The sequence below is a fragment of the Equus caballus genome, chromosome 2 (assembly GCF_041296265.1).
Source record: "Equus caballus isolate H_3958 breed thoroughbred chromosome 2, TB-T2T, whole genome shotgun sequence".
NCBI lineage: Eukaryota > Metazoa > Chordata > Mammalia > Perissodactyla > Equidae > Equus > Equus caballus.
In genome coordinates this window covers 55,759,751-55,779,446 of record NC_091685.1, presented here as the reverse complement: position 1 = coordinate 55,779,446, position 19,696 = coordinate 55,759,751, and the positions used below count along the sequence as shown (strand labels likewise).

At 52.4% G+C, this 19,696-nt stretch overlaps 1 protein-coding gene across 1 annotated transcript in view; it reads right to left on the bottom strand.

Annotated features, from left to right (window-relative positions):
• Positions 1-476: 476 nt before the first annotated feature.
• LOC138921565 (uncharacterized) overlaps positions 477-19,696 on the bottom strand; it is a 64,594-nt gene continuing 45,374 nt past the window's right edge. The window contains exons 2-7 of the mRNA XM_070255851.1: positions 12,699-13,045; positions 12,332-12,469; positions 7,390-7,570; positions 6,588-6,692; positions 4,359-4,602; positions 477-942 (exon numbers count right to left, since the gene is read on the bottom strand). Coding sequence (XP_070111952.1) covers positions 626-942; positions 4,359-4,602; positions 6,588-6,692; positions 7,390-7,570; positions 12,332-12,469; positions 12,699-12,946 — 1,233 coding nt within the window. The 5' untranslated portion in view covers positions 12,947-13,045 and the 3' untranslated portion in view covers positions 477-625. The remainder of the gene's footprint in view (positions 943-4,358; positions 4,603-6,587; positions 6,693-7,389; positions 7,571-12,331; positions 12,470-12,698; positions 13,046-19,696) is intronic.

Here is a 19,696-nt window from a genome sequence, read left to right as displayed (position 1 = left end):
ATTAGCTTTACAAAAAGACAAACTAGAGAATTCTTTTAAATCCCCAGCTCCTCAGTGCCTGGGAAATGAGACTCAATTTAGAAAAAAATTCAATTGTACACAACTTTTGAGAATGCTGTGCTGGTGAAGAGAAGGCACAGTGGGGACTAGACATTGATGGTGATTAAGAAAAGGAAGCGGACATAATTTCCTTCCATCCCAGTAGCACCGAGAGTAACGTGCAGTGAGGGCCTCGTGCAGGGCACATGCCTTCAGGCACCTTCATCCATCTAGTCCTCATGGCAGCCCTGGGAGAAGGAGATCTCCTTTGTCACACAAAGGAGGAAGCCCAGGCTCAGGGGGCTGAGGAGCTTGCCCACAGGCAGCGAGGCAGGAGTCAGAATTAGAACTTGGGTCTCTGCCTCCAAGCCCCTTCTGCTGCCCCACAGTTCCCTCTTCCCCAGAGACACACTTCCAGGGACTTCTGAGGCCAGCTTCCCTCCTCTCAACAAACTCTGCTACAGAACACGACACGCAAACTCCTCTCAAAGTCAACATACTCTTGTGGGAAAGCACTGGATCACCCAGAGCCTGTTTCCTGTCTGGTGGATAAAAGATTGTCAGGAACTCCATCGTCTCAACGGGGTCATAGGAAACAGGCCTCCAGCACTAGGTGCAGGCCAGGGTCAGAATCAGGCAGTGGGCAGTGGGCAGAGGGCAGCCTGGGGAGCTGACCCCCAAGAACTCCTTCCTCCTTGACCAGCTCACCCCAGCTGCTGTCACCTGATGCAGAAGTGCTTTGTGTCCAAAGCAGAGCAGCTGCTCCCAGCATCCCTGGCATTGTGGCCACATCACTGAGCTCCAGCAGGCAGGATGTGAGCAGAAGTGAAATGGCGCACGAGGCCTCCCAGTCGTGACTCTCCGTGCTCTTTCCTTCTACAGCAGCAGATGAGGATGGGAACCCTGGAAGCCACGTTACAAGAGTGGACCCACAAGTTGAAATTTTGAGCTTTGGTTTTGGCAGCAGTGTTACCTTAATTCAAACAAACTCACAGAAAAGCCCTGGACTTGGGGGAGTAAGTCAGGAACCCCAACCACAGGGTGTGGTGTGGCCACACAGCCAGATCACAAGCTTTGGACCAGAGAGGGCAGACGTAAGTTACAGCCCCACCGCTTGCTTTGATACTGGTCCAGCTTCCATCACTACTTTCATTATGAGGCCGGGGTGGAGATATCCGAGGCAGAACTTACAACACCCCTGCCACTCACAGGAATCAACAAGTGCAGAAGAAAGACCCCAGATATCAGGCCATGTATACAGACTTGAATGCTAGCTTCTTAGCACAGAAACACACCCAGCCTGGAACCTGGTGCAATGGATGCTGTCGCTCCTCCCTCCCCTCTCATGCCCACTTCCCTTTCCCAGGAGTGTCAGCCTCTGGAATCTCTGATAGGATAACCAGCCCACTTCTTCCTTCTCTCCAGCCCCCACTCTCAAATGGTCAAGGTCATCCGCATTGGGTAGGAAGCAGGAAAGGCTGCCACCAGGTGTGAAGACAAGTCCCCCCATCTTCACTTGAGTATGATGGGCAAGTTTATGGCTCACTGGACGGAGTCAAGGTTTTCTGGAGTTTTTTCCCCCAATTCTCCAATACTATCTGGAAAGAGTGAGAAATCTACATCTAATGAATATCTTTTACATCCCAAAGACCACCCTTCCCACGGTCTCCCACTTACTGCTCACCTTTTCAACAACCTTTCGAAGAGGGCATTAGTCTTGTTCTATGGATGAGAACACTGGGGCTCAGAGAGGTGAAGAGACTTGTCCAGGATCACAGTTCTAAGAGTTAAATCTAGGTTGCTCCCTCTGACTCTGGGATTCATACTCATTCCTCTGCCTATAGACCCTGCCTTCCCCAGTCGTCTCCCAGATGTACTGGAAAGGAAGCCCCTGGCCCCCATCTCACTTCCATTCTCTCTTCCCCGATGGACCAAGCTTTCTTTGGCTCAGACCACAGCTTATCATGCTTCCCATTCACTGGATGGCTGTCTTTCTTGGCTGGTCTAGGTGACCTAAGTTGACCATGTGGCTTTCCAGGAACTAAAAGGGGATAATATCTGCTCATCCACCAGAGCTGGGACTGGGACGAGGTGCCAAGGAGGCAAGGTTTAAGGAGGCGCTCCCCTGTGAGGCCGGCCCTGTGTTGTTCATCCCTGACACTCCTTCACTTTGGTGCCATGGCAGCCCTCTGGCTTCACGCCAGCCCCAGGCCAGTCCCCCACACATTCTTAGACCCAGAAGTGCCTTTAAAGGTTGTCTCTCTAAGGGTTTCTAAACTTTTTCAGCAAACCATTATTTTTGTGGAAGCCCAAGTAGGAGAGTTTCTCTGGTGACTAAAATCACTGGTCATGATGTCAAACCAAACTCACTGCTGAGTGCAGATGGAGCCCGGAGCTTCCGGGGCCACTGTCACACTGAGCCACCCTCCATCGCCTGAGGAGCACGCAGCTATCTGTCACCAAAGCTGCTCACACAGAAAAGACACAGCCTCCCTGGTACACGCCCAGGACCACCTGAAGGGAAGTCTCTGGGACAGTCACAGGAGTGAGAAAGGAAGCCAGTGGGTGATCCATCTTTGTCGGAATACTTGGGGGGCGCTGCCTCCTGCCAGCTAGCTCTCAGTGGGCTCTAATCTCTTCCTTCTAAAGACTTCAGGCCTTGCTGTGTTCTCCAAAAAGGATGATCATGAGAGATGGGACAGCCTTCCACCCTCTGCAAGGCACAGCCTCCTGGCTCCTGTTCCCAGTCAGGGATGCTGCCCCCACCCACGTTCCCTCCCCAGAGAGCTTCAAGCCAAACAGCGGGGGTGGGGGGGGGGGGGGGGGGGGGGGGTGGGGCGCCACACAGTCTTGTTTTCCGTCACTGTTATTGAGACACTATCCACTATCATTATCTTATTTCCTGATCTATTTTAAAACAGATTTGTTTGTGAAGGCTTTGAGCTGTCTGAGGGGGAAAGCACTCCAGCAGCAGCTAACCAACGCTTGTCCTAATTGCCTGTGTACTTTCTGTTCCGGCAACACTGCGTTTTGTTTAATTTTGTTTTAACTGAGCCATGGAGCTGCAGGAACAGGGCTGGAAGAACCCGAGCAGGGACTAGAGCCTCAAAGCCTGGAGCCCCAGTCCCAGCTCACTCGGCCACAGGGCTTCTGGGCAAAGCATCTTAATTCTCTCTCTGCCTGTCTTGACTCCCTGCAAAATGGGAGTGAGTCTACTTGTTCTCCTGGTGGAGGGGTGGCTGCAGGTGACTCTCAGCAGGGACATAAAAGCTTTGGGGGCAAGGATGGGGGCTGATATCAACTGCTGGAGAAACGGGGACCGTGGGACCATCCCCCAGTGTACCGGTCGCCTCCCCTCTCAAGAAGACCTGAGGGCTCCAAGGTGAACTGAGACTTGAGTTTGAATCCAGCCCTCACTCACCCGTGATCCCTGGTCAGGGCCTCAGTCCCTTTATCTGTCGGGGAGGGGAGAGAGGCCGCCTGTCCCCTGACAGGCAGAGTGAAGGAGACATTGATTAAGCCCCTGTACGGTCCTCAGCACCCACGCACTTGGACCTTTTTGTTCAGGCTTCATGATTTTATGAGGCCAACATTATAACCCCTACTCTCTGGGAGACGGCACTGAGGCTCACAGACACTCCACAACTCACCCACGGCCTCACAGCTACTAAAGGGCAGACAAACTCAAGACCTCCCCCAGAGCCCAAAGACGAACAGCGCATCACAGAGGAGGTCAGCCCGGGACGGCTTCCCGCTCCCCCGCTCTAGCTGTCCTTGGTTGTAATGTCACCCTGCGAATGCCCCTTCTCTGATGTCTTGTCTTACCCTTTTCCCCATCCCTCCTCCCCATCTGGGCTTCTCTACACCAGTCTCTAGACCCCCAGGGTCCAGCGAGGCGCCCTCCTTTCAGCACATCTGACTACACGTTTTCTCCGCGTTCAGAATTAAGTGACAGGCTCCCATGGCTTCGAACGGCCACTGACAAGCAAATTTGGGGGCCCCGCTTAGAGAATATCCTTTCCACCATTTTGCTCCTGTGGCAGTCTCAGCCCAGAACTTCCATCTTCGTCTATCAGCCACGGTGAGTCTCCTCCTTCCAAAGCACACCAAAGCATCCTCTCCAGGAAGTCAGAGGCCCCTTCCCACCAGCCCCTCCCTCAGGCGCTGCCTCTGCGGGATCCGCTGACACCCGGGTCTCCACAGAGAAGCCCAGACCTGGAAGGGAGCGCCAGGCGCAACGGGGCGTCCTTAGCACTGGGGCAGGGGCTGCGCTGTATCTTATTCGTGTATAACCAACGGTGGGAGGGGACTGCCATCACCTGTGACAGGGAGGACCGGCTTCCGGACACGAAGGCAGGACACGTGGCTTCTAGGCACGACGGGATTTCTCTCGAGCCGCAGGACCTCTGCCGACTCCTCCACCCGCGAGGACTTCATCACCCCCTGGCTCCGAGATTTAGAAGCAAAAGAACCTGGAAAGGACTGCAGTCCTTTGAGAACGCGCCTGCAGACGTTTCTGTGGGACACCATAGGCATCCCAAGGAGGGCAGGGATCCCTTCTTCCTGGGGAGAACCAGAGACACAGATAAGTGAAAAACTCACAGAGGGGTGGCCGTTAAGCCAACCTCGAGAACATATAGGATTTAGATGCGCTGAAATGGGGATGGGTGGGAGAGGAGGTCATGTGAGGAAGTAAGGAGACCACGCCACGACCCAGCACCAATTTAAGTTACAATTTTTACTGAGCAACTATTATGTGCCAACCACTGTTCTAAGTGCTGGAGACACGAGAGTGAAGAAGACAGACAGGGCCCTGCCTGCAGAGGGTTGACATTCTAATTGGGAAGGACAGACAATAAACACAAACAAGAACACAAAAATGATTTCTGATAGTGGTGAGTGACATGAGGATGACATGTTAGGATGACTGGAGGGGACATATTTTAGATAAACTGTAAAGAAGCCTGTTCCAGGTGATGACATCTCAGCTGAGAAGAGTGATGAGATAGAGCTGGGCAAGGCAGACCACATCAAAAGACACAGTGAGTGCAAAAGCCCTGAGGCCAGGACAAGCTCAGCATGTTTGAGAACTCAAAAGATAGCCAGTGCCACCGGACGAGGAGAAAAGCAGGATGACATGAAGGCTGAGGTCACGTCTAAGGAGTGGGAAGTTGTCAGTTTGGCCTGGAGTTGAAGTAACAGATGATCCTGGAAAACTAATTTGGGATTAAAATTAGTAAACCTCAGTCACTAAATTAAGGTGATATTCTCTAAGGTGATAAGCTACATTCTTTAGGAGCGACCGTCTCATGAATGCACAAGCCAGGTCTGCAAGAAGATCCTTGGGGACATCCCCCCCGGATGTTTCCCACCAATAGGGTGACGTTGGGGATGTTAAAGGCACTTGATCCAAAGCACTGAGCAGCAAGGCAAGGAGGTGCGAGACGATTGGCCGTGTTCTGCCGGAGGATGTCTGAGCAGAGGGCTATCTAGCTCTGCAGAGGGAGGACAGGCAGCCCAGAGAAGGAAGCAGACACTGGGAGGATTGAGAGTGGCAGACACAACTGACCCAGCCTGGCTCTCCTCTGCTGTCGGGAACGAGGATCCGGCCCTTGGGGCCAGAGCACTGAATGGCTGGTGTCGCTCATCCTGCCCCAGGCGCCAGCTGTCAACACAGAGGTGCCACAGGACAGACTCAGTGTGGAGTGTGAGCCACACCTGCAGGGAAGCCAGAGAGCACCAGCCAGACCCCCAGGAAACCTGCAAGAGGAGCAGACTCTGGCTGTGCTCAGTCCCCGAGCTCGCTGGGGTGTTTGTTACAGCAGGATCACCCGACCCGTACTGACTAACGCAGAGCACAGGCAGACTGCCACCCGCCCGGACTCACACGGCTCCTACTCCAGGTGTCCTCTAGTCTTTAGCACGCGTGTGAGTGTGCCCGTGGATGTGCGTGCAGGCTTGCCTACAAGGAGCTGTGTGTGTCCCTCTGTGGGAGCACGTCTGGGAGCATCTGCCCGTGCTGCCAGGAGGGCTGTGCTGCCCTCGCCCTGACTCCCTGGTGGGCTGGGCAGACTCTGGGAGCTGCCGGAGCCCAGCTGTCAGGTGCTTCAGTGCCACGGGTATGACTTGCAGAGCTGAGGCCTGGAATCAGAATGGGGTGCTGCCCCTCACCATGGTCCCAGACTCTGTAGGGTCCCGAATCACTCATTTCCAAAACATTCCCTCTAACCATTCCTATCGTTCTTCAAACTCCATCCAGGGGAGTTGGCTGCAAAGGCCACGTCCATGTGGGCTGCCTGAGAGCAAAGGGCAGGAGCAGCCATGCTGGAGAACCTAGGGGCCTGAAGCCTTCCCTCCCCCGCCGCCCTGCCCAGCCCGCCCAAGCCTCTGCGCACGCTGCTACAATGGGTACTCCCCACAGGGCTCTCTTTGTACCTCATTTAATACTGTGAAGGTCCCTCCTGACTCACTGCTCCTCACTTCACCCAGGAAGGAAGGCTGGGCAGCAACGGGGACCCCATTTCACAGATGCAGGAAGCAAGGCTCACCCCACAGGTGAAGGTGTCGGCTCCAGCAGCTTGTGAGTGGAGAGAAGAGAGCCAGCACGCCTTCTCTTGCCAGCTCCAGGCTTCCTTCTCACACACCTTCTTGGACTGATACCAGTTGGACAAGAAAAAGAAATAAATGCTAAATTTTCCACTGCTCTGAAAAGATTTTTGGTCACCTCCTACATGATACCAACAAGATGAGAAGAAAAGAAATCACTCCATCAACAGTTCTGGCTTCCTTGGGCACAATTCTAATTAAATTTAGGCTGCCACGGGCCTTCTGGACAGGCTACAAATGAACTGAGGGCGTTTTTGGACTGGGGAAGTGTCCGGGGAGAGGCTGGGGCCTGGGCGAGGGGCGGGGCCCTGCGGCGTGGGGCCCTGGGAGGCCAGGCTGGTGTGACTTTCAGTGGAGGCACCAGCTGCCCCCGCTCCCCCCATGCTTGTCTTTTCCTCCTCGGCTTCCCTGTGAATAATGTGTTTCCGCTGCCCCTTCCGTCTCAGCCCTGCTCTCCACATTAACATGTATATTGCTTGGTTAAGGGCTATCTGGCTGGTTGATTCTAAATTTCCAGAAAATGACAGAAAGGTGACGGGGGCAGAATGAATGAGGGGCTCATCACAAGCTCCTGACTGCCTCTGTCATTTATAAACAAGTACCAGCGACTTCCACAGTTCCTTTCAACTGCACGCTTCCAAGCAGAGTGGGGACACCCACGCAGGCCCCCCTCCTTTCCCCTCCCTGAGCCCGTCCCTGACCACCGGGCCTGTGTATCCACTCACAGCCGTCAGCTGTACTCACTTCCTCAGGGAGCTCACAGCCTCCAGACACAGACACGAAACCACAACTTGAGTTTGGTGCATTAATGTCCAGACACGGTCCAGGCTGGGCAGGGAAGGGCAGGGCACTGTGCGAATGCAGACAAAGGGCTCTCCACCCAGATGCATTCTGATCCAGGAAGGCTTCCTGAAGGAGGTGACCCCTGATCAGAATGCGGATAAACAAACAAATGTAAGCCTGATGAGTTAGTAATCCAAACCCACCATCCCCTCACCCCATTATGCTGTTTACTTCCCTTCATGCCGTTTTTCACTCATACACACATACACACACAGACTAATATTTCAAATATGTACATATTTTGGTTATTTGTTCTCTTTCCACTATAATGTAAACTCCAAAGGACCAAAACCACTGTATCTTGGTAACTGCAGTAACTTCAGCATCCTGCATCATGTCTGGCATAGACTAGAAGCTCAATATCATTTGCTGAACTAAAGGATGAATGGCTGGATGGGAGAGGGTGTTGGAGGCAGAGGGACCAGCATCTGCAAAAGCTCGGGGCCATGAGGCAGTGTGGGCGTTAGGAAGTCACTCAGAGCGTTCATGCGGCTGCAGTGGGCCTGGGAAGAGAGCCGACAGTGGAGGCCACCAGGGCCCGAGCAGGCAGGCCTCGGGAGTGACTTCAAGGAGCTCAGACTTAAGGTCAGGGCCGTGGGATCCACTGGAGGATGTTCAGCAGGGGGTGACGTGGTTGAGGTTGCCCTTTCGGAAGACTGTACACGGAGGAGACGACACCATGGGTTGGAGGGTGGCGTGCTGGGTGGGAAGCTCAGAAGCTCTTGGCTACGACCCAAGAGAGGGAAGGCTGAGGACCGGAAGCGTCCTCCTTGCCCTCTGCCTGAAGGCAGCAGCATGGGGCCGGGAGCCAGGGCCTGGACTCTGGGCTGAGACCACCCTGCTGCTCTGGGAGGGGGGCGGCAGGCTGTGAAAGACAGCAGTCCCCACTCAGGAGCTGCAGCTGGTGCGCCCTACTGCGAGCTTTCACCTCCGATGGGGTGTCAGCTCGTCTCCTCCACTATTGCCCTCTAGGGCCAAAATCATGACAACACCAAACAATGATAAAGTCATGTCAACATCAATAGACATTTGCTGTGTCGTGTCTAATCCCCACATGCTCTGCAAGTGCCTGCCCCATGTCAGCGTCACGGCTGTGCGGCTGTCCCGTCGTCATCGCTAACAGCGCTGGCTTGTCATCAGCCATCCTTAGAACAGACGTGTGAGGTGAGCGGATGATGCTATCACCCTTCACCTCACAGGCCTGGAACTGAGGCCCAGAGGACCTGCAGCTTTCCCAAAGGCATGGCCAACAGAAGAGCGTCTATGTAGGAGCCTTGTCCACAGGCCAGGCACTGAGCTCCACATTCCCTGTAGTTTCTCAGTTATCGTCACAAACAAGTGAAGTGGGAGTTCTTATCCTCCTGCTTGCGGTTGAGAGAACACATTCAGAGAGGCTAAGGTGCTCACCCAAAGTCACACAGAGTACAACGGCAGAGCCAGAATTTAGTCCCTAATTAGTCTGACTCCAAAGTCCAGTTTCGTTCGATCCTATCACCTTGCCGGGATTCTGAGTGCTAATTCCCTGGATTCATCCGCTCATTCCGTGAAATCAGCTGCGTGCCGCTTAACAGTGGGGATATGTGCTGAGAAATGCATCATCAGGTGTGTTTGTCGTTATGCGAACATCACAGAGGGCACTTGCACAAACCTAGACGGTGCAGCCCACAGCACACCGAGGCTGCCGCACTAATCTCATGGGGCCACCGTCGTCTGTGCAGTCTGTTGTGGACTGAAATGTCCTTACGCAGCGCGTGACTATACTTATTTCACGCCTGCCCCATGCCTGGCACTGAGGTCTGAACCCAAATATCTTATCCTTGCTCCCCCAGTGTGGTGAGAGGCGAGGATCTTTCTGGCTGGAGCTGCTGGTCAGCAGTGACGCTGATTTCAGGTGCTAAGTTTCCAGCATGGCTTGATGACAATGCCGGGGACCTTCACCTACACAGGGAGAGGAGAGACAGCCCTGGTGATCACCCTCACTGGTTTCCCAGAAGAGCCACTGTTGCTTGTAAAACATTCTCCCCTGCAGCCTTCAGGCTTCGGGTTAAATGCTGACACTAATCTTCTTCCAAATGCACACATACCCCCAGCTGTCCAGGCAGCCCAGGACGTGGCAGGGAGAGCTCTCAGTGACACTGCTGTGGGTTCAGATCCAGCTCCTCCCCCATGAGTCCTGGGCATGCCGCTTTCCCCTCTAGGCCTCAGCAATCTCCCTAGTCAAACAGGAAAATAAGGCACGCTCCCCTGGGTGGAGGCCCGGCAGAGCGTCTGCACAAGTGGAGAGGCCTCAGTAAGAGGCTCACCTCTTCCCTTCTTTTTTTGTTTTTTGTTTTTCAAGATTGGCACCTGAGCTAACAACTGTTGCCAATCTTTTGGGGGATTTTTTCTGCTTTATCTCCCCAAATCCCCCCGGTACATAGTTGTATACGTTAGTTGCAGGTCCTTCTAGTTGTGCCATGTGGGACACCGCCTCAATGTGGCCTGACGACGAGCGGTGCCATGTCCGCGCCCTGGATCCGAACCAGCGAAACCCTGGGCCACCGCAGCGGAGCAGGCGAACTTAACCACTCAGCCACGGGGCCGGCCCCTCTTCCCTTCTTAGGAGGTTGCTCAGAGGCCTCAGAGAAGGCCCAGTCCTGTCCAACGGCAGAGTGTGTGCATCTGCCAGCCAGAATTTGAAGGGTGTCTCCGTGGGACTACGAGGCCTGCCTGCTCCAGGGCAGAGGACCGTATGAAGGGTCTGCCGCTCCCCGGCTGCGCGGCCTTGCTAAACTCTTAGGACCCCTCCGTGTCCTCTCTCCGCAGGAGTCTGGGGCCGTCTCTGCGGCATCTCCCAGCTCTGCCGTCCGCAGGCTGAGATGGGGCTGGGTGGCGAGCAGGCCCTAGTGGCCTTCTTCAGCCGTCTCCATTTAAAACATAAGCGCTCCTGTGGGGAGTGATGCATTATCTCATCGCCCCTTAAAGGACCTTTAAATCTTATGGGACAACTTCCTTCCAGTCTTGCTACTTAGAGATGTTCAAGCCAAACAAAGAGAAAGAACAAGCTACAGGAGGAGACCGCAGGCCCTTGAATGGAATCACTAAGGGAATAGTGTGAATGGGTTCATCTTTATCACCTTCCTCAGTGCTTCTCCTCAACAAACATCTAACGAGCACCCGCTGAGTACCAGCTACTTTGCCAGGTACACAAGAGGGTCCCCAGCCCCAAGAAGCCTACACTGAAGGTAGAGCAATAGGACACATTTTCATGAGAAAACTGAAAGCGCAAAGTTCAGTGCATCCTGGTGAACGAGAGGTATAGAGACAGCGTGCGGCAGGTCTGGGACGAGTTCTCCTCCGCCGTCCCTTCTCCCATCCCCTCAGCAGTCCCATCTGGCCTGTCCTCACCTCTCCTCCAGACGTGGCCCTGCCCACTCCCTGCCTCCAGGGGGCCTAGCTCAGTCTCTAGAGTTCCTCAGGGAAGCGCATACGATCCATCCAGTCGGTCCCATCCCAGTGTAGCTTCTCGTTTGGGAATAAGGCCCAGGCTCCTCAGCAAGACCGTTGTCCGGAAGTCCTCCCACCCCCGGGACTAGCCTCACCACGAGCACACCTCTGCCCATGCTCGCCTCGGTCTGCTCAGCCACTCTAACAAAACACTGCAGACGCCGCTTCAGCAACCATCATTCCTGGTCCCAGTGCTGGAGGCTGGGAGTCTGAGACCCAGGCCAGCAGATCCAGGGTCCAGTGAGAACCTGCTTCCTCATGCTTAGAGGCCGTCTTTGTGCTGTGTCCTCACATGGTGGAAGGAGCCAGACAGCTCTGTGCAGTCTCTTTCATGAGGGCGCCAATCTCATGCATGAGGCTCCACCCTCACGACCTCACCTCCCCAAGGCCCCCCTCCTAACACCATCCACTTCGGGGCTCACGTTGTACGAGGGCTGAGGGGACAGGAACTCTCAGTCTGTAGCAGTGCTCTCCTGTCAGCCTCGGAAAGCGTCCTCACCACCACTCTCCCACCCTCCGTCTCCTACTCTCCTTACTTATTAAAATTTGGCTCATCCTCAAGGTGCCATTTAAATGACGTTCATGTCACGGCCCTACAAGTCTGAATTAAAGGTTCTTTTCTCTGCTCCAATGCTGCTCCTGTCTTTCTATGGCAACACTGCACTTTTTACATTAATTCTCACAACTTGTTTACACATCTGTTTCTCTCCTTGCACTGAAAGCTCCTCCAGGGCAAGAGCCATATACTATCTGGATGCGCCCTAAGCCCCTGCTACTCAAGGTGTGCTCTGAATCAGCAGCAGGGTCGAACGTCAGGAATGCAGAATCTCAGGCCCACCCCAGACCTAGTGAAGCAGGGTCTGGTTTTAGCAAGATTCCCAGGTGCTTCATATGCACAATAAAATGCGACAAGCTCTGTCTAGAGAACACCTCATGCATGGTGCTTTGCATACTGCAGTCATTCAGAAAGTGTTTGATGAATGAATAAGTGAGTGAATATGGAGAGGATCATGAAAAGCCAGGCATAGTTTTATCCACAGCCATTCCTGAAACCTGGAGATGTTTCTCAGCTGTTTAAACAGAGTCATTCACACTGCAAAAGACCTCCCACACTCTCGTCTAACTTTATTTCTCTACTTCCTCCTTCAGAATCAGGTACCTCCCACGGACGGACACGTCCCAAGCTCAAAAATGTAATTAGAAATAAGAGTTTTTATGGCAGCTCATCCCTAACCCACCCCAAAGCCATGCCCATGCCGAGGAGGCAGTCCCTCAGGGCTGTGAGTGATGGCCCAGCCAGCGGGCCGTGCAGGGAGGGTGCTCCGCTCCCATCCATCACCCGTTCTCCATGGATTACCCCGCAGACCGCACAGCAAGGCAGAAGGGCCCGCAGGTCTGCAGGCCAGCACTGCCCGTCATCAGCCTCAGCACTGTTTCTCCTCCAGGAACCACCACCCGTGTGGTTTCCCAGGTCAGAAGACGTCCACAGGACCTGCTGGGAAAATCCCCACGAGACAAGCCTGTCACCAGGGTGTAACAGGATGGCAGGTGACCTCTTAACCCCCCGCTCCCGACTTGTGCCCGTTAATTTCATGTGTCAACTGAACTCGGCTGAGGGACCCCCAGAGAGCTGGTACAACAGTGCTTCCGGGTGTGCAGTGAGGGTGTTTCTAGAAGAGATTAGCGTTTGAATGAGTAGACTAAGTAAAGAAGATGGTGCTCACCAGTGTAGAAGGACGTCGCCAATCCATGGGGGCTCAAATAGAACAAAGGTGGAGGAGGGATGAATTGGCTCCCCGCTGGGCTGGGACCTCCGTGTTCTCCTGCCCGCAAACACTGGTGTCCTGCTTCTCAGGCCTCGGGCGTGGACTGGAGCTGCACCGCCAACTTTGCTGGGCCTCTGGTTTGCAGATGGCACACTGTGGGCCTTCTCAGCCTCCACAGTCTCGCGAGCCAGCCCCTCCTCATCCATCTGTTTCTGTGGATCCACGCAGCCCCCACTGGTGCTCTTTCTCTGGAGGATGGGCTCACACAGCGTGCCATTCTCACCCCCGCGAACACCTGGAAAACTCTGTGGATGAATGGTGTGCTGACCATAAAGCAAAGGGTAACCAGCCTCCGAAAATCAGTCAGACTGACGGAACCTTAGAGTGAGAGAGGTCACCAGGACCACCCTCCCCCACATCCGTTTTCCAAAATGTCAGCCCAGGGCGTGCCGCACATTAGGAGGGATTCAAAGGAAAAAGAAGCCGTCACAGAATTGGTATGACTTTGACCTTGTGGAATGTTGTACCCTTTCCAATTGCCTTTCCATCTGTTTTCTCCTGAGGACTTTTATCACCATTTCACAGATGGGAAGCCTGAGGCCCCAAAAGGTTAGGCCTCTTCTGGTTTTTTGTAATACATACCCTCACTGTGTTCAGAAAGAATTTTTAGTGACTTAAAATAGAACCTTATTTAGATAATGACTAGCAGTTGAAGTTTAACTGTAAAAACATTTCCACATTTGGTCAAAAACTACAGGCCAAAAACATATTATAACAATTTAAGTACTTCAATTTATGAAGAAAATCCCCATTTTCAGGTTTTATTTGCTCAATAAACTTATATGGAACATTTAAAGTACATTTAACTACTCGTATATATGTGAATATAAAATAAAGTATAAAAGAAATCAGAAGCCATATAGGCAAAGGCGGAGATTTTATGCCAAGAAGCAGAAACATGCTGTTCACCATGAATGGCCTTTAATTTGCCTCTGGGCTTCCTAGTAGGCAAAGTAAAAAGGGGAACACAATGTGTTGCAACTCTTATTGCCAGATGAAAGAAAGAGAGCATACTTATTCAGGAGAAAGAAATGTTTCCCAGCAGTGAGTTCAAAACCAAATGTATCAGTGTAGTCTTGATGCGGTGTCGGCGAGGCGAGGAGTCGAAAGAAAGATTTCTTGGACTCTCAAGATCTGGCAGTAGTGCTCGTTTATTTAGAGAATAGTGTGGAATAGCATGGGGACAGGACCCACGGGCAGGCAGAGCTGCTGCTGGCATGGGGATCTGCCGCTGCAAACATGGGTGGAGAGTAAGGCTAAATTTAAGGCATAGGTATGTGAGTTATCTCTTTACAAGACAAAGGAAAGAATATGTAAAAAAGTTGTTAAAAATGACATCAGTGCCGGTAGGGTCTGGTTATTGGGTGGTCCTATAACTTTTAGATAAGAATCAAACCAGATTAAGTAAATAGCAGAAGCCACCGCTTAAATATTATCTTCAGCTAAAGACAAAGGAGGATGTTGGGGGAGGGGGGTCAGTTACATGAGGTTGCCAGACAGTAAACAACTTAAGTCCTTGCCTTCCCCATTAAGAGTTTCCAGAGATAAGGCCATCCCGCCTTCCTCCTGGTGCAGATGGAGGTTTCCCTTACAAATGTAGATGTTTCCCAACAAAGGGCAAGCAAACTCCAGTCCTCAGAGCCTGCTTCTCATCTGCAGTTTTAAAATTAACCAGCCTAAAATCCTCATCAGTCTCACAGAGACGGCACTGGGTAGCCTCTCCAGCCGTGGCCAGGGAGGGGATCCAGAAACGTCCTTCACAACAAGCCTTCGCATTTGGATTTTAAATTAGATTCAGTGCCCTGTCCCAGGATAAGCATCTCATAGAAACAGAGCAGATTCTTTGAGCCCCTGTAACTACTGGTTGAACTCCTTCCTCCCTTTCTCAATCAAAAGTTTGTAAGGAATAGTCCACATTTACAATGCCTACATCCACACCCCCATTCACTCTTTAATTCACAGGAACCAGACTTCGGCCCCAGCTCTCCCCTGAATACAGCTTCTCTGCGGCAACTTTCTGGTCACCACTGACAGGCGTGTTTGTACCTGTTATCCGATGCTTTCAGTTCCATTTGAGACCTTCCTGTCCTTGACTGGGGAGAGCCCACTGCCCTGGCTCTCCTTCTCCCGGGGCCACGTGGTGTCTGTCTCGGACTCCCTGGGACTTCTTTCCCCCCCGCACTGTGGTCCCCAGCTCCCAGCTGCTTTCTCCGCGGGTGCGCCCAGGCACTCTCGGGGCAGGAACCACTGCTCTAAGCTGGGGAGTCCCAAGTCTCTACCTCCGGCCACACTTTCCCCTTCTCCTCCATCAGATTCACCTGCACACAACTGCCTGCTGGACACCTCCACCTGGAAGTGCCCGAACCCCTGACTCCACCTCCCCAGATTAAAGGAGCACTGACTCTCCCCGCCCTGCCCTTGCTCTCAGCCCTGGGTCCTCCCAGAGTCTCTGTCTCAGCTGTGTCTCCTCCCTCTGCTTCACTGCCAGGAACCAACCAGTAAGTCCTGCTGCCTTCACTTCCTAGACGTCCCGCAGATGGCCGTGTCCCTTCTCCCCATCCTCGCTCCCTGATGGCTCCTGCTGCGGCCTCCAATCCATCTCCTGGCCTCCCTCGAATTCAGCCCCCAAATCGATGCTGGAAAAAATACAAATCACAACATGCACCTCCTGTGTTGAGAACTTCTGAATGGTTCCTCATCGCTTATGGGACAAAGCTCAGCCTTCCCACTGTGGCCTATGAAGTCCTGCATGATCTGCCCCAGACTCACGTCTGCACTCTCCCTGCCCCGGTGGAGCAGCAGCAACAGCGCATGCGTGTCCGTCTCCCCCGCGCGCAGCCGCCTGCCCCCATCGCGCTCAGCCGCACGTGCTCAAGCTGCTTGCTTTCAAGGCCTGCCCCACTGTGTGGCCTGCATCTCCCAGTTAGCTTCTGTGACTCAGATCAGGGGTCCCTCATCAGGAAGTTTCCTTTAGCCTCCCAGGCCAGAAAGGGGCCTGAAGAAGACTCCTTGCTCTTCCCATCATCCGTCTGTCTCAGTCACTACACTCCCACATGGCCTTCTATTTGCTTGTTTGTGTGTCTGTCTCCCCAAAGACAGTAAGCAATTTCTATGCTAAACCTACTCATCTCTGTAACCTCTAGCCCCTTGCTGTATACCCAGAGTAGAGTCCACACTCAAATATTTGATGAATATGTGAATGAATGAATGAATGGTTTCTTTGTAGAGGAATTGGGACTGGAATCCAGATCTTCTGCATCCTACCCCAAAACTCTTTCTCTCCTGCTCTTCCGCCTCATAGTCCACGAAGCCATATTCTCTCTCTTCAGCTCTCGCTGGAGAAGGGGAAAGGCAGTGTACAGAGATTGGAGCAGACTGTCAGAGCAGGCAATGTGCACCCAGCCTCAGCAGCATTCCGAGAGGCCCCAGAGGAAGACTATGACGCTCCACGGTGAGTGGGATAATGGAAAGGCTGGGGAAGCTCTCTGGGGACAGGGAAACCAGGTAAAGACTTGGGGGCAGGGGGCTTGTAAAGGAAGGGAAGAGGGCAGAACACTAAGGACTGAGGAAGTAGTTGGGAGAAGCTAGGCCAGACTTCTGAAGAGCTGAAGAAGGACATCATGGAGAAGGCCGGACTCTACAGCCCGGCGTGGAGGACAACAGGAATGCTGGAAGGAGGGAAGGGGGCACAGTGGGGACAGGTGATTTGGGACAAGGGGTCCAGAAAGAGAGCAGGAGCTTGGTCAGGATGCCAGGTGACCCCAAAGGCTACGGAGACAGAAAAATTCATGTTCAGGAAGGCCTTAAGATGGCAAGGAATTATCTTTTTTCCATCCATCCTCACTCTTTTCTTTCTTCTCCTTTTTCTCGGGGAAAATGTAATAAAATCCTAATTGTTTTCTCTACTCAATTTCAGCAAGAAAATTGTACCCATAATTCACCAATTCCGAGGGAAGTACACATTTGGGAGTCTCTGCTTTAAAGAGTGTGGGGCTGGGCGCCTGATGGGGGCGCAGGGAGACTAAAGAGACAGCCACTGGCAGAGTTTCTCTGCCTTTCCGGGAGATTCCTCAACCAGGCTGTTAGCCAGACGGGGAGCTGGCCAGGGCTGAGAGCACAGAATTCATCTCAGGCTGGAGAGCTGCCCTGCCGGGCTAGGCAGGAACTGAGAAAGACTTTTCCCCCAAATTTTTTCCTTTCTTTTGTGACAGTGGCATCAATCCAGACCCAGGAGACCTGGATTCCAGCCTTGGTTTTTCCAATGACTCCCTGTGATCTCAGGGCCACTTAACTTCCAGTGGATGAGAGGCGGCGCGTGACTACCACAACACCTGCGACGCCAGAGCCTCTGCGGAGGGAGGGTGAAGGGAGCTGCTGTGACATCCCTTGAGATTCTAAGTCCTTGTATTCCCCAGGGGTGATCACACTGGCTGATGTGGTCCCTGACCTTTTGGTCCCAAGGCCCCCTTGTTCTTTGTGAGTCCTGGGAAAGGACCTGTGTAAACTGGAGTGAAGCAGATCTCAGAGTGGTCTAGAGGGCACTGCAACAGCAAATTCGATATCAGTGACAAGATTTTTTTATAATCTTTGATTGAGTTTAATATGGAATTTGAAACTGTGGGGTTGGCAGGCCCTCCCTGAAGGCCCTAGGCTCCTCCCAGCCAATCTCCTCCCGGCATGCAAATTGAAGAGCTTAAGGACTGAGCTTCCAGACACTCTCAGCTGCACTGTTAACAATGGTCCTGGGATCCCTCCATCCTGGAACTTAATCTGCCAGCTTCCCAACCTTGTGTGAAGCCCCACAGTGGGGTAGGGGTGCAAAGAGGTGGGCTCTCTAGCTGGGGCCGAGCTAACACACTGGACATCATCCAGAGGACAGGGAAGCGTTGGTAAGTCGCTCTTGCTGACCAAAGCCAGAGAAGCAGGTCACTGAGGGCTGGAGTTCCCTGAGAGGGGTTCATAAAAAAGAAGTTGACATGGTCTTACAGGATTTAGACTGCCGAGGAGAAAAAAGAAAGGCTTTATAGGAAAGAGAAGCAGCTCAAGAAAAGGCAAAATATGTCAAGTGAGAACGTAGGAGGGGTTGGACAATGAGATTGTCTGAGTAGGATGGGGTCAGTCACAGAAGGCTGTGGAGTCAGGCGTGGGACTCAGGGAGCCGCGGCAGAGAGGAGCAAGGGGAGAGCAGTGGCTTTGGCCGCCACCAGCCTGGCTTCAAATCCCACCTTTACCTATGGATTGGGTAACTCTGGGCAAGTCACTTAACCTGTCTGAGGCTTTTCTCACTTGTTTGTTCTCAGAGTCAGCTCTTGACTTTGGTGCTTTTTTGCAGTACCTCATGCCATATCTTATTGTCCCTGCTTCTTTCCCACACAACAACTCAGCCAATGCACAAGATGGATTAGCCCCCGGTCTCTGGGTGAGATGAGACCATCTGGACAGTGATGGGGGGAGATTCTCAGGGCTGTGGGCACTTCCTTGGCCTCCAGCAGATTTGAATAACAGAGAGTGTTGTGGGCCTTGCTAAGGTAGCTCTCAGTTTAGAAGCAATGGTCAGTGCCTGGACTTTGAGCCAGCTTATGGAAATAGTAATGACGATGATAATATGACAGCGTGTTAATAATAACAGATCTCATGCACTTACTATGCACCAGGCACTGTGCTAAATGCTATATTAATGTCATTTAATTCTCAAAAGCACTGTGTGAGGTAGGTAGTACTGTCATTGCCATTTCATATATAAGAAAACTAAGGCACAACAGGGATTAAGTAACTTGCACAGGGTCACACATCTAAGATGCATCAGAGATAAATTTCAAACTCAGGCAGTAAGACTTCACACCTACGCTCACAGCAGTTTATACATCAGACTTGAGCTGGACAAGAGTCTGAGAAGCTTTTAAAAGCTGAAGTTGCTACGGTCTGCAACTGCAGTGGGACCCCCAAGCATCCATCCCTTTTTTTTTTTTTTTTAAAGATTTTATTTTTTCCTTTTTCTCCCCAAAGCCCCCCGGTACACAGTTGTGTATTCTTCGTTGTGGGTTCTTCTAGTTGTGGCATGTGGGACGCTGCCTCAGCGTGGTCTGATGAGCAGTGCCATGTCCGCACCCAGGATTCGAACTAACGAAACACTGGGCTGCCTGCAGCGGAGCGCGTGAACTTAACCACTCGGCCACGGGGCCAGCCCCAGCATCCATCCCTTTTTCTGTTAGCAGCACTCCCTGTTACTCAGAGAACCGCTCTCCCCTAGCTGACCCATTCGGCTTGGTAGAGCTGCCAGTCAGGGCTCCCCCGACCCTCGGGCTCAGACTGTGACCCAGGCTGGACCAACCAGACTCCTTCCCTGGAATTTTTACAAGTTGGAGGTGAAGAAATCACTCTTTCTTTCTCCTTGCACTTCCAGATGTAGGGGTGTTACTCCAGAATTGCCCATGGCCACGTCCTTAATCAAGCGGAAAGCATGAGAGAAGGGAGCCAACTCAGAGATAGAAATTGGTTGAGAGATGAAAAGAGAGACAAATAAAGTTCAACAGAGAGAGAGAAGAAAAGAGAGAGAAAGAAAGTCTCTGACTGTCCGTGTCTTTTCTTATCTCTATACCTGTTAATTTGAAAATTGGTTATATTTTCTTCCTTAAGCTAGTATGAATTGGATTTCTGTCACTTGAACCTGAAACAGTCCTACCAATGCACCAACCCTCCTAAAAGATTTTCGAGGGGATTCCACACCTAGCCTTTCCTGGAAGCACATTAGAACAGAACACTGACTTCTTATTTCTATGGTTATTGCATAGGGCTACCGATTGTTCAATACCTCTTCCTAGAGCAGAGGTTAAGATGATCTACCGGAAGTGATTACCAATAGCACTTTCGATTCTGATAGTGACAATGGTATTGCT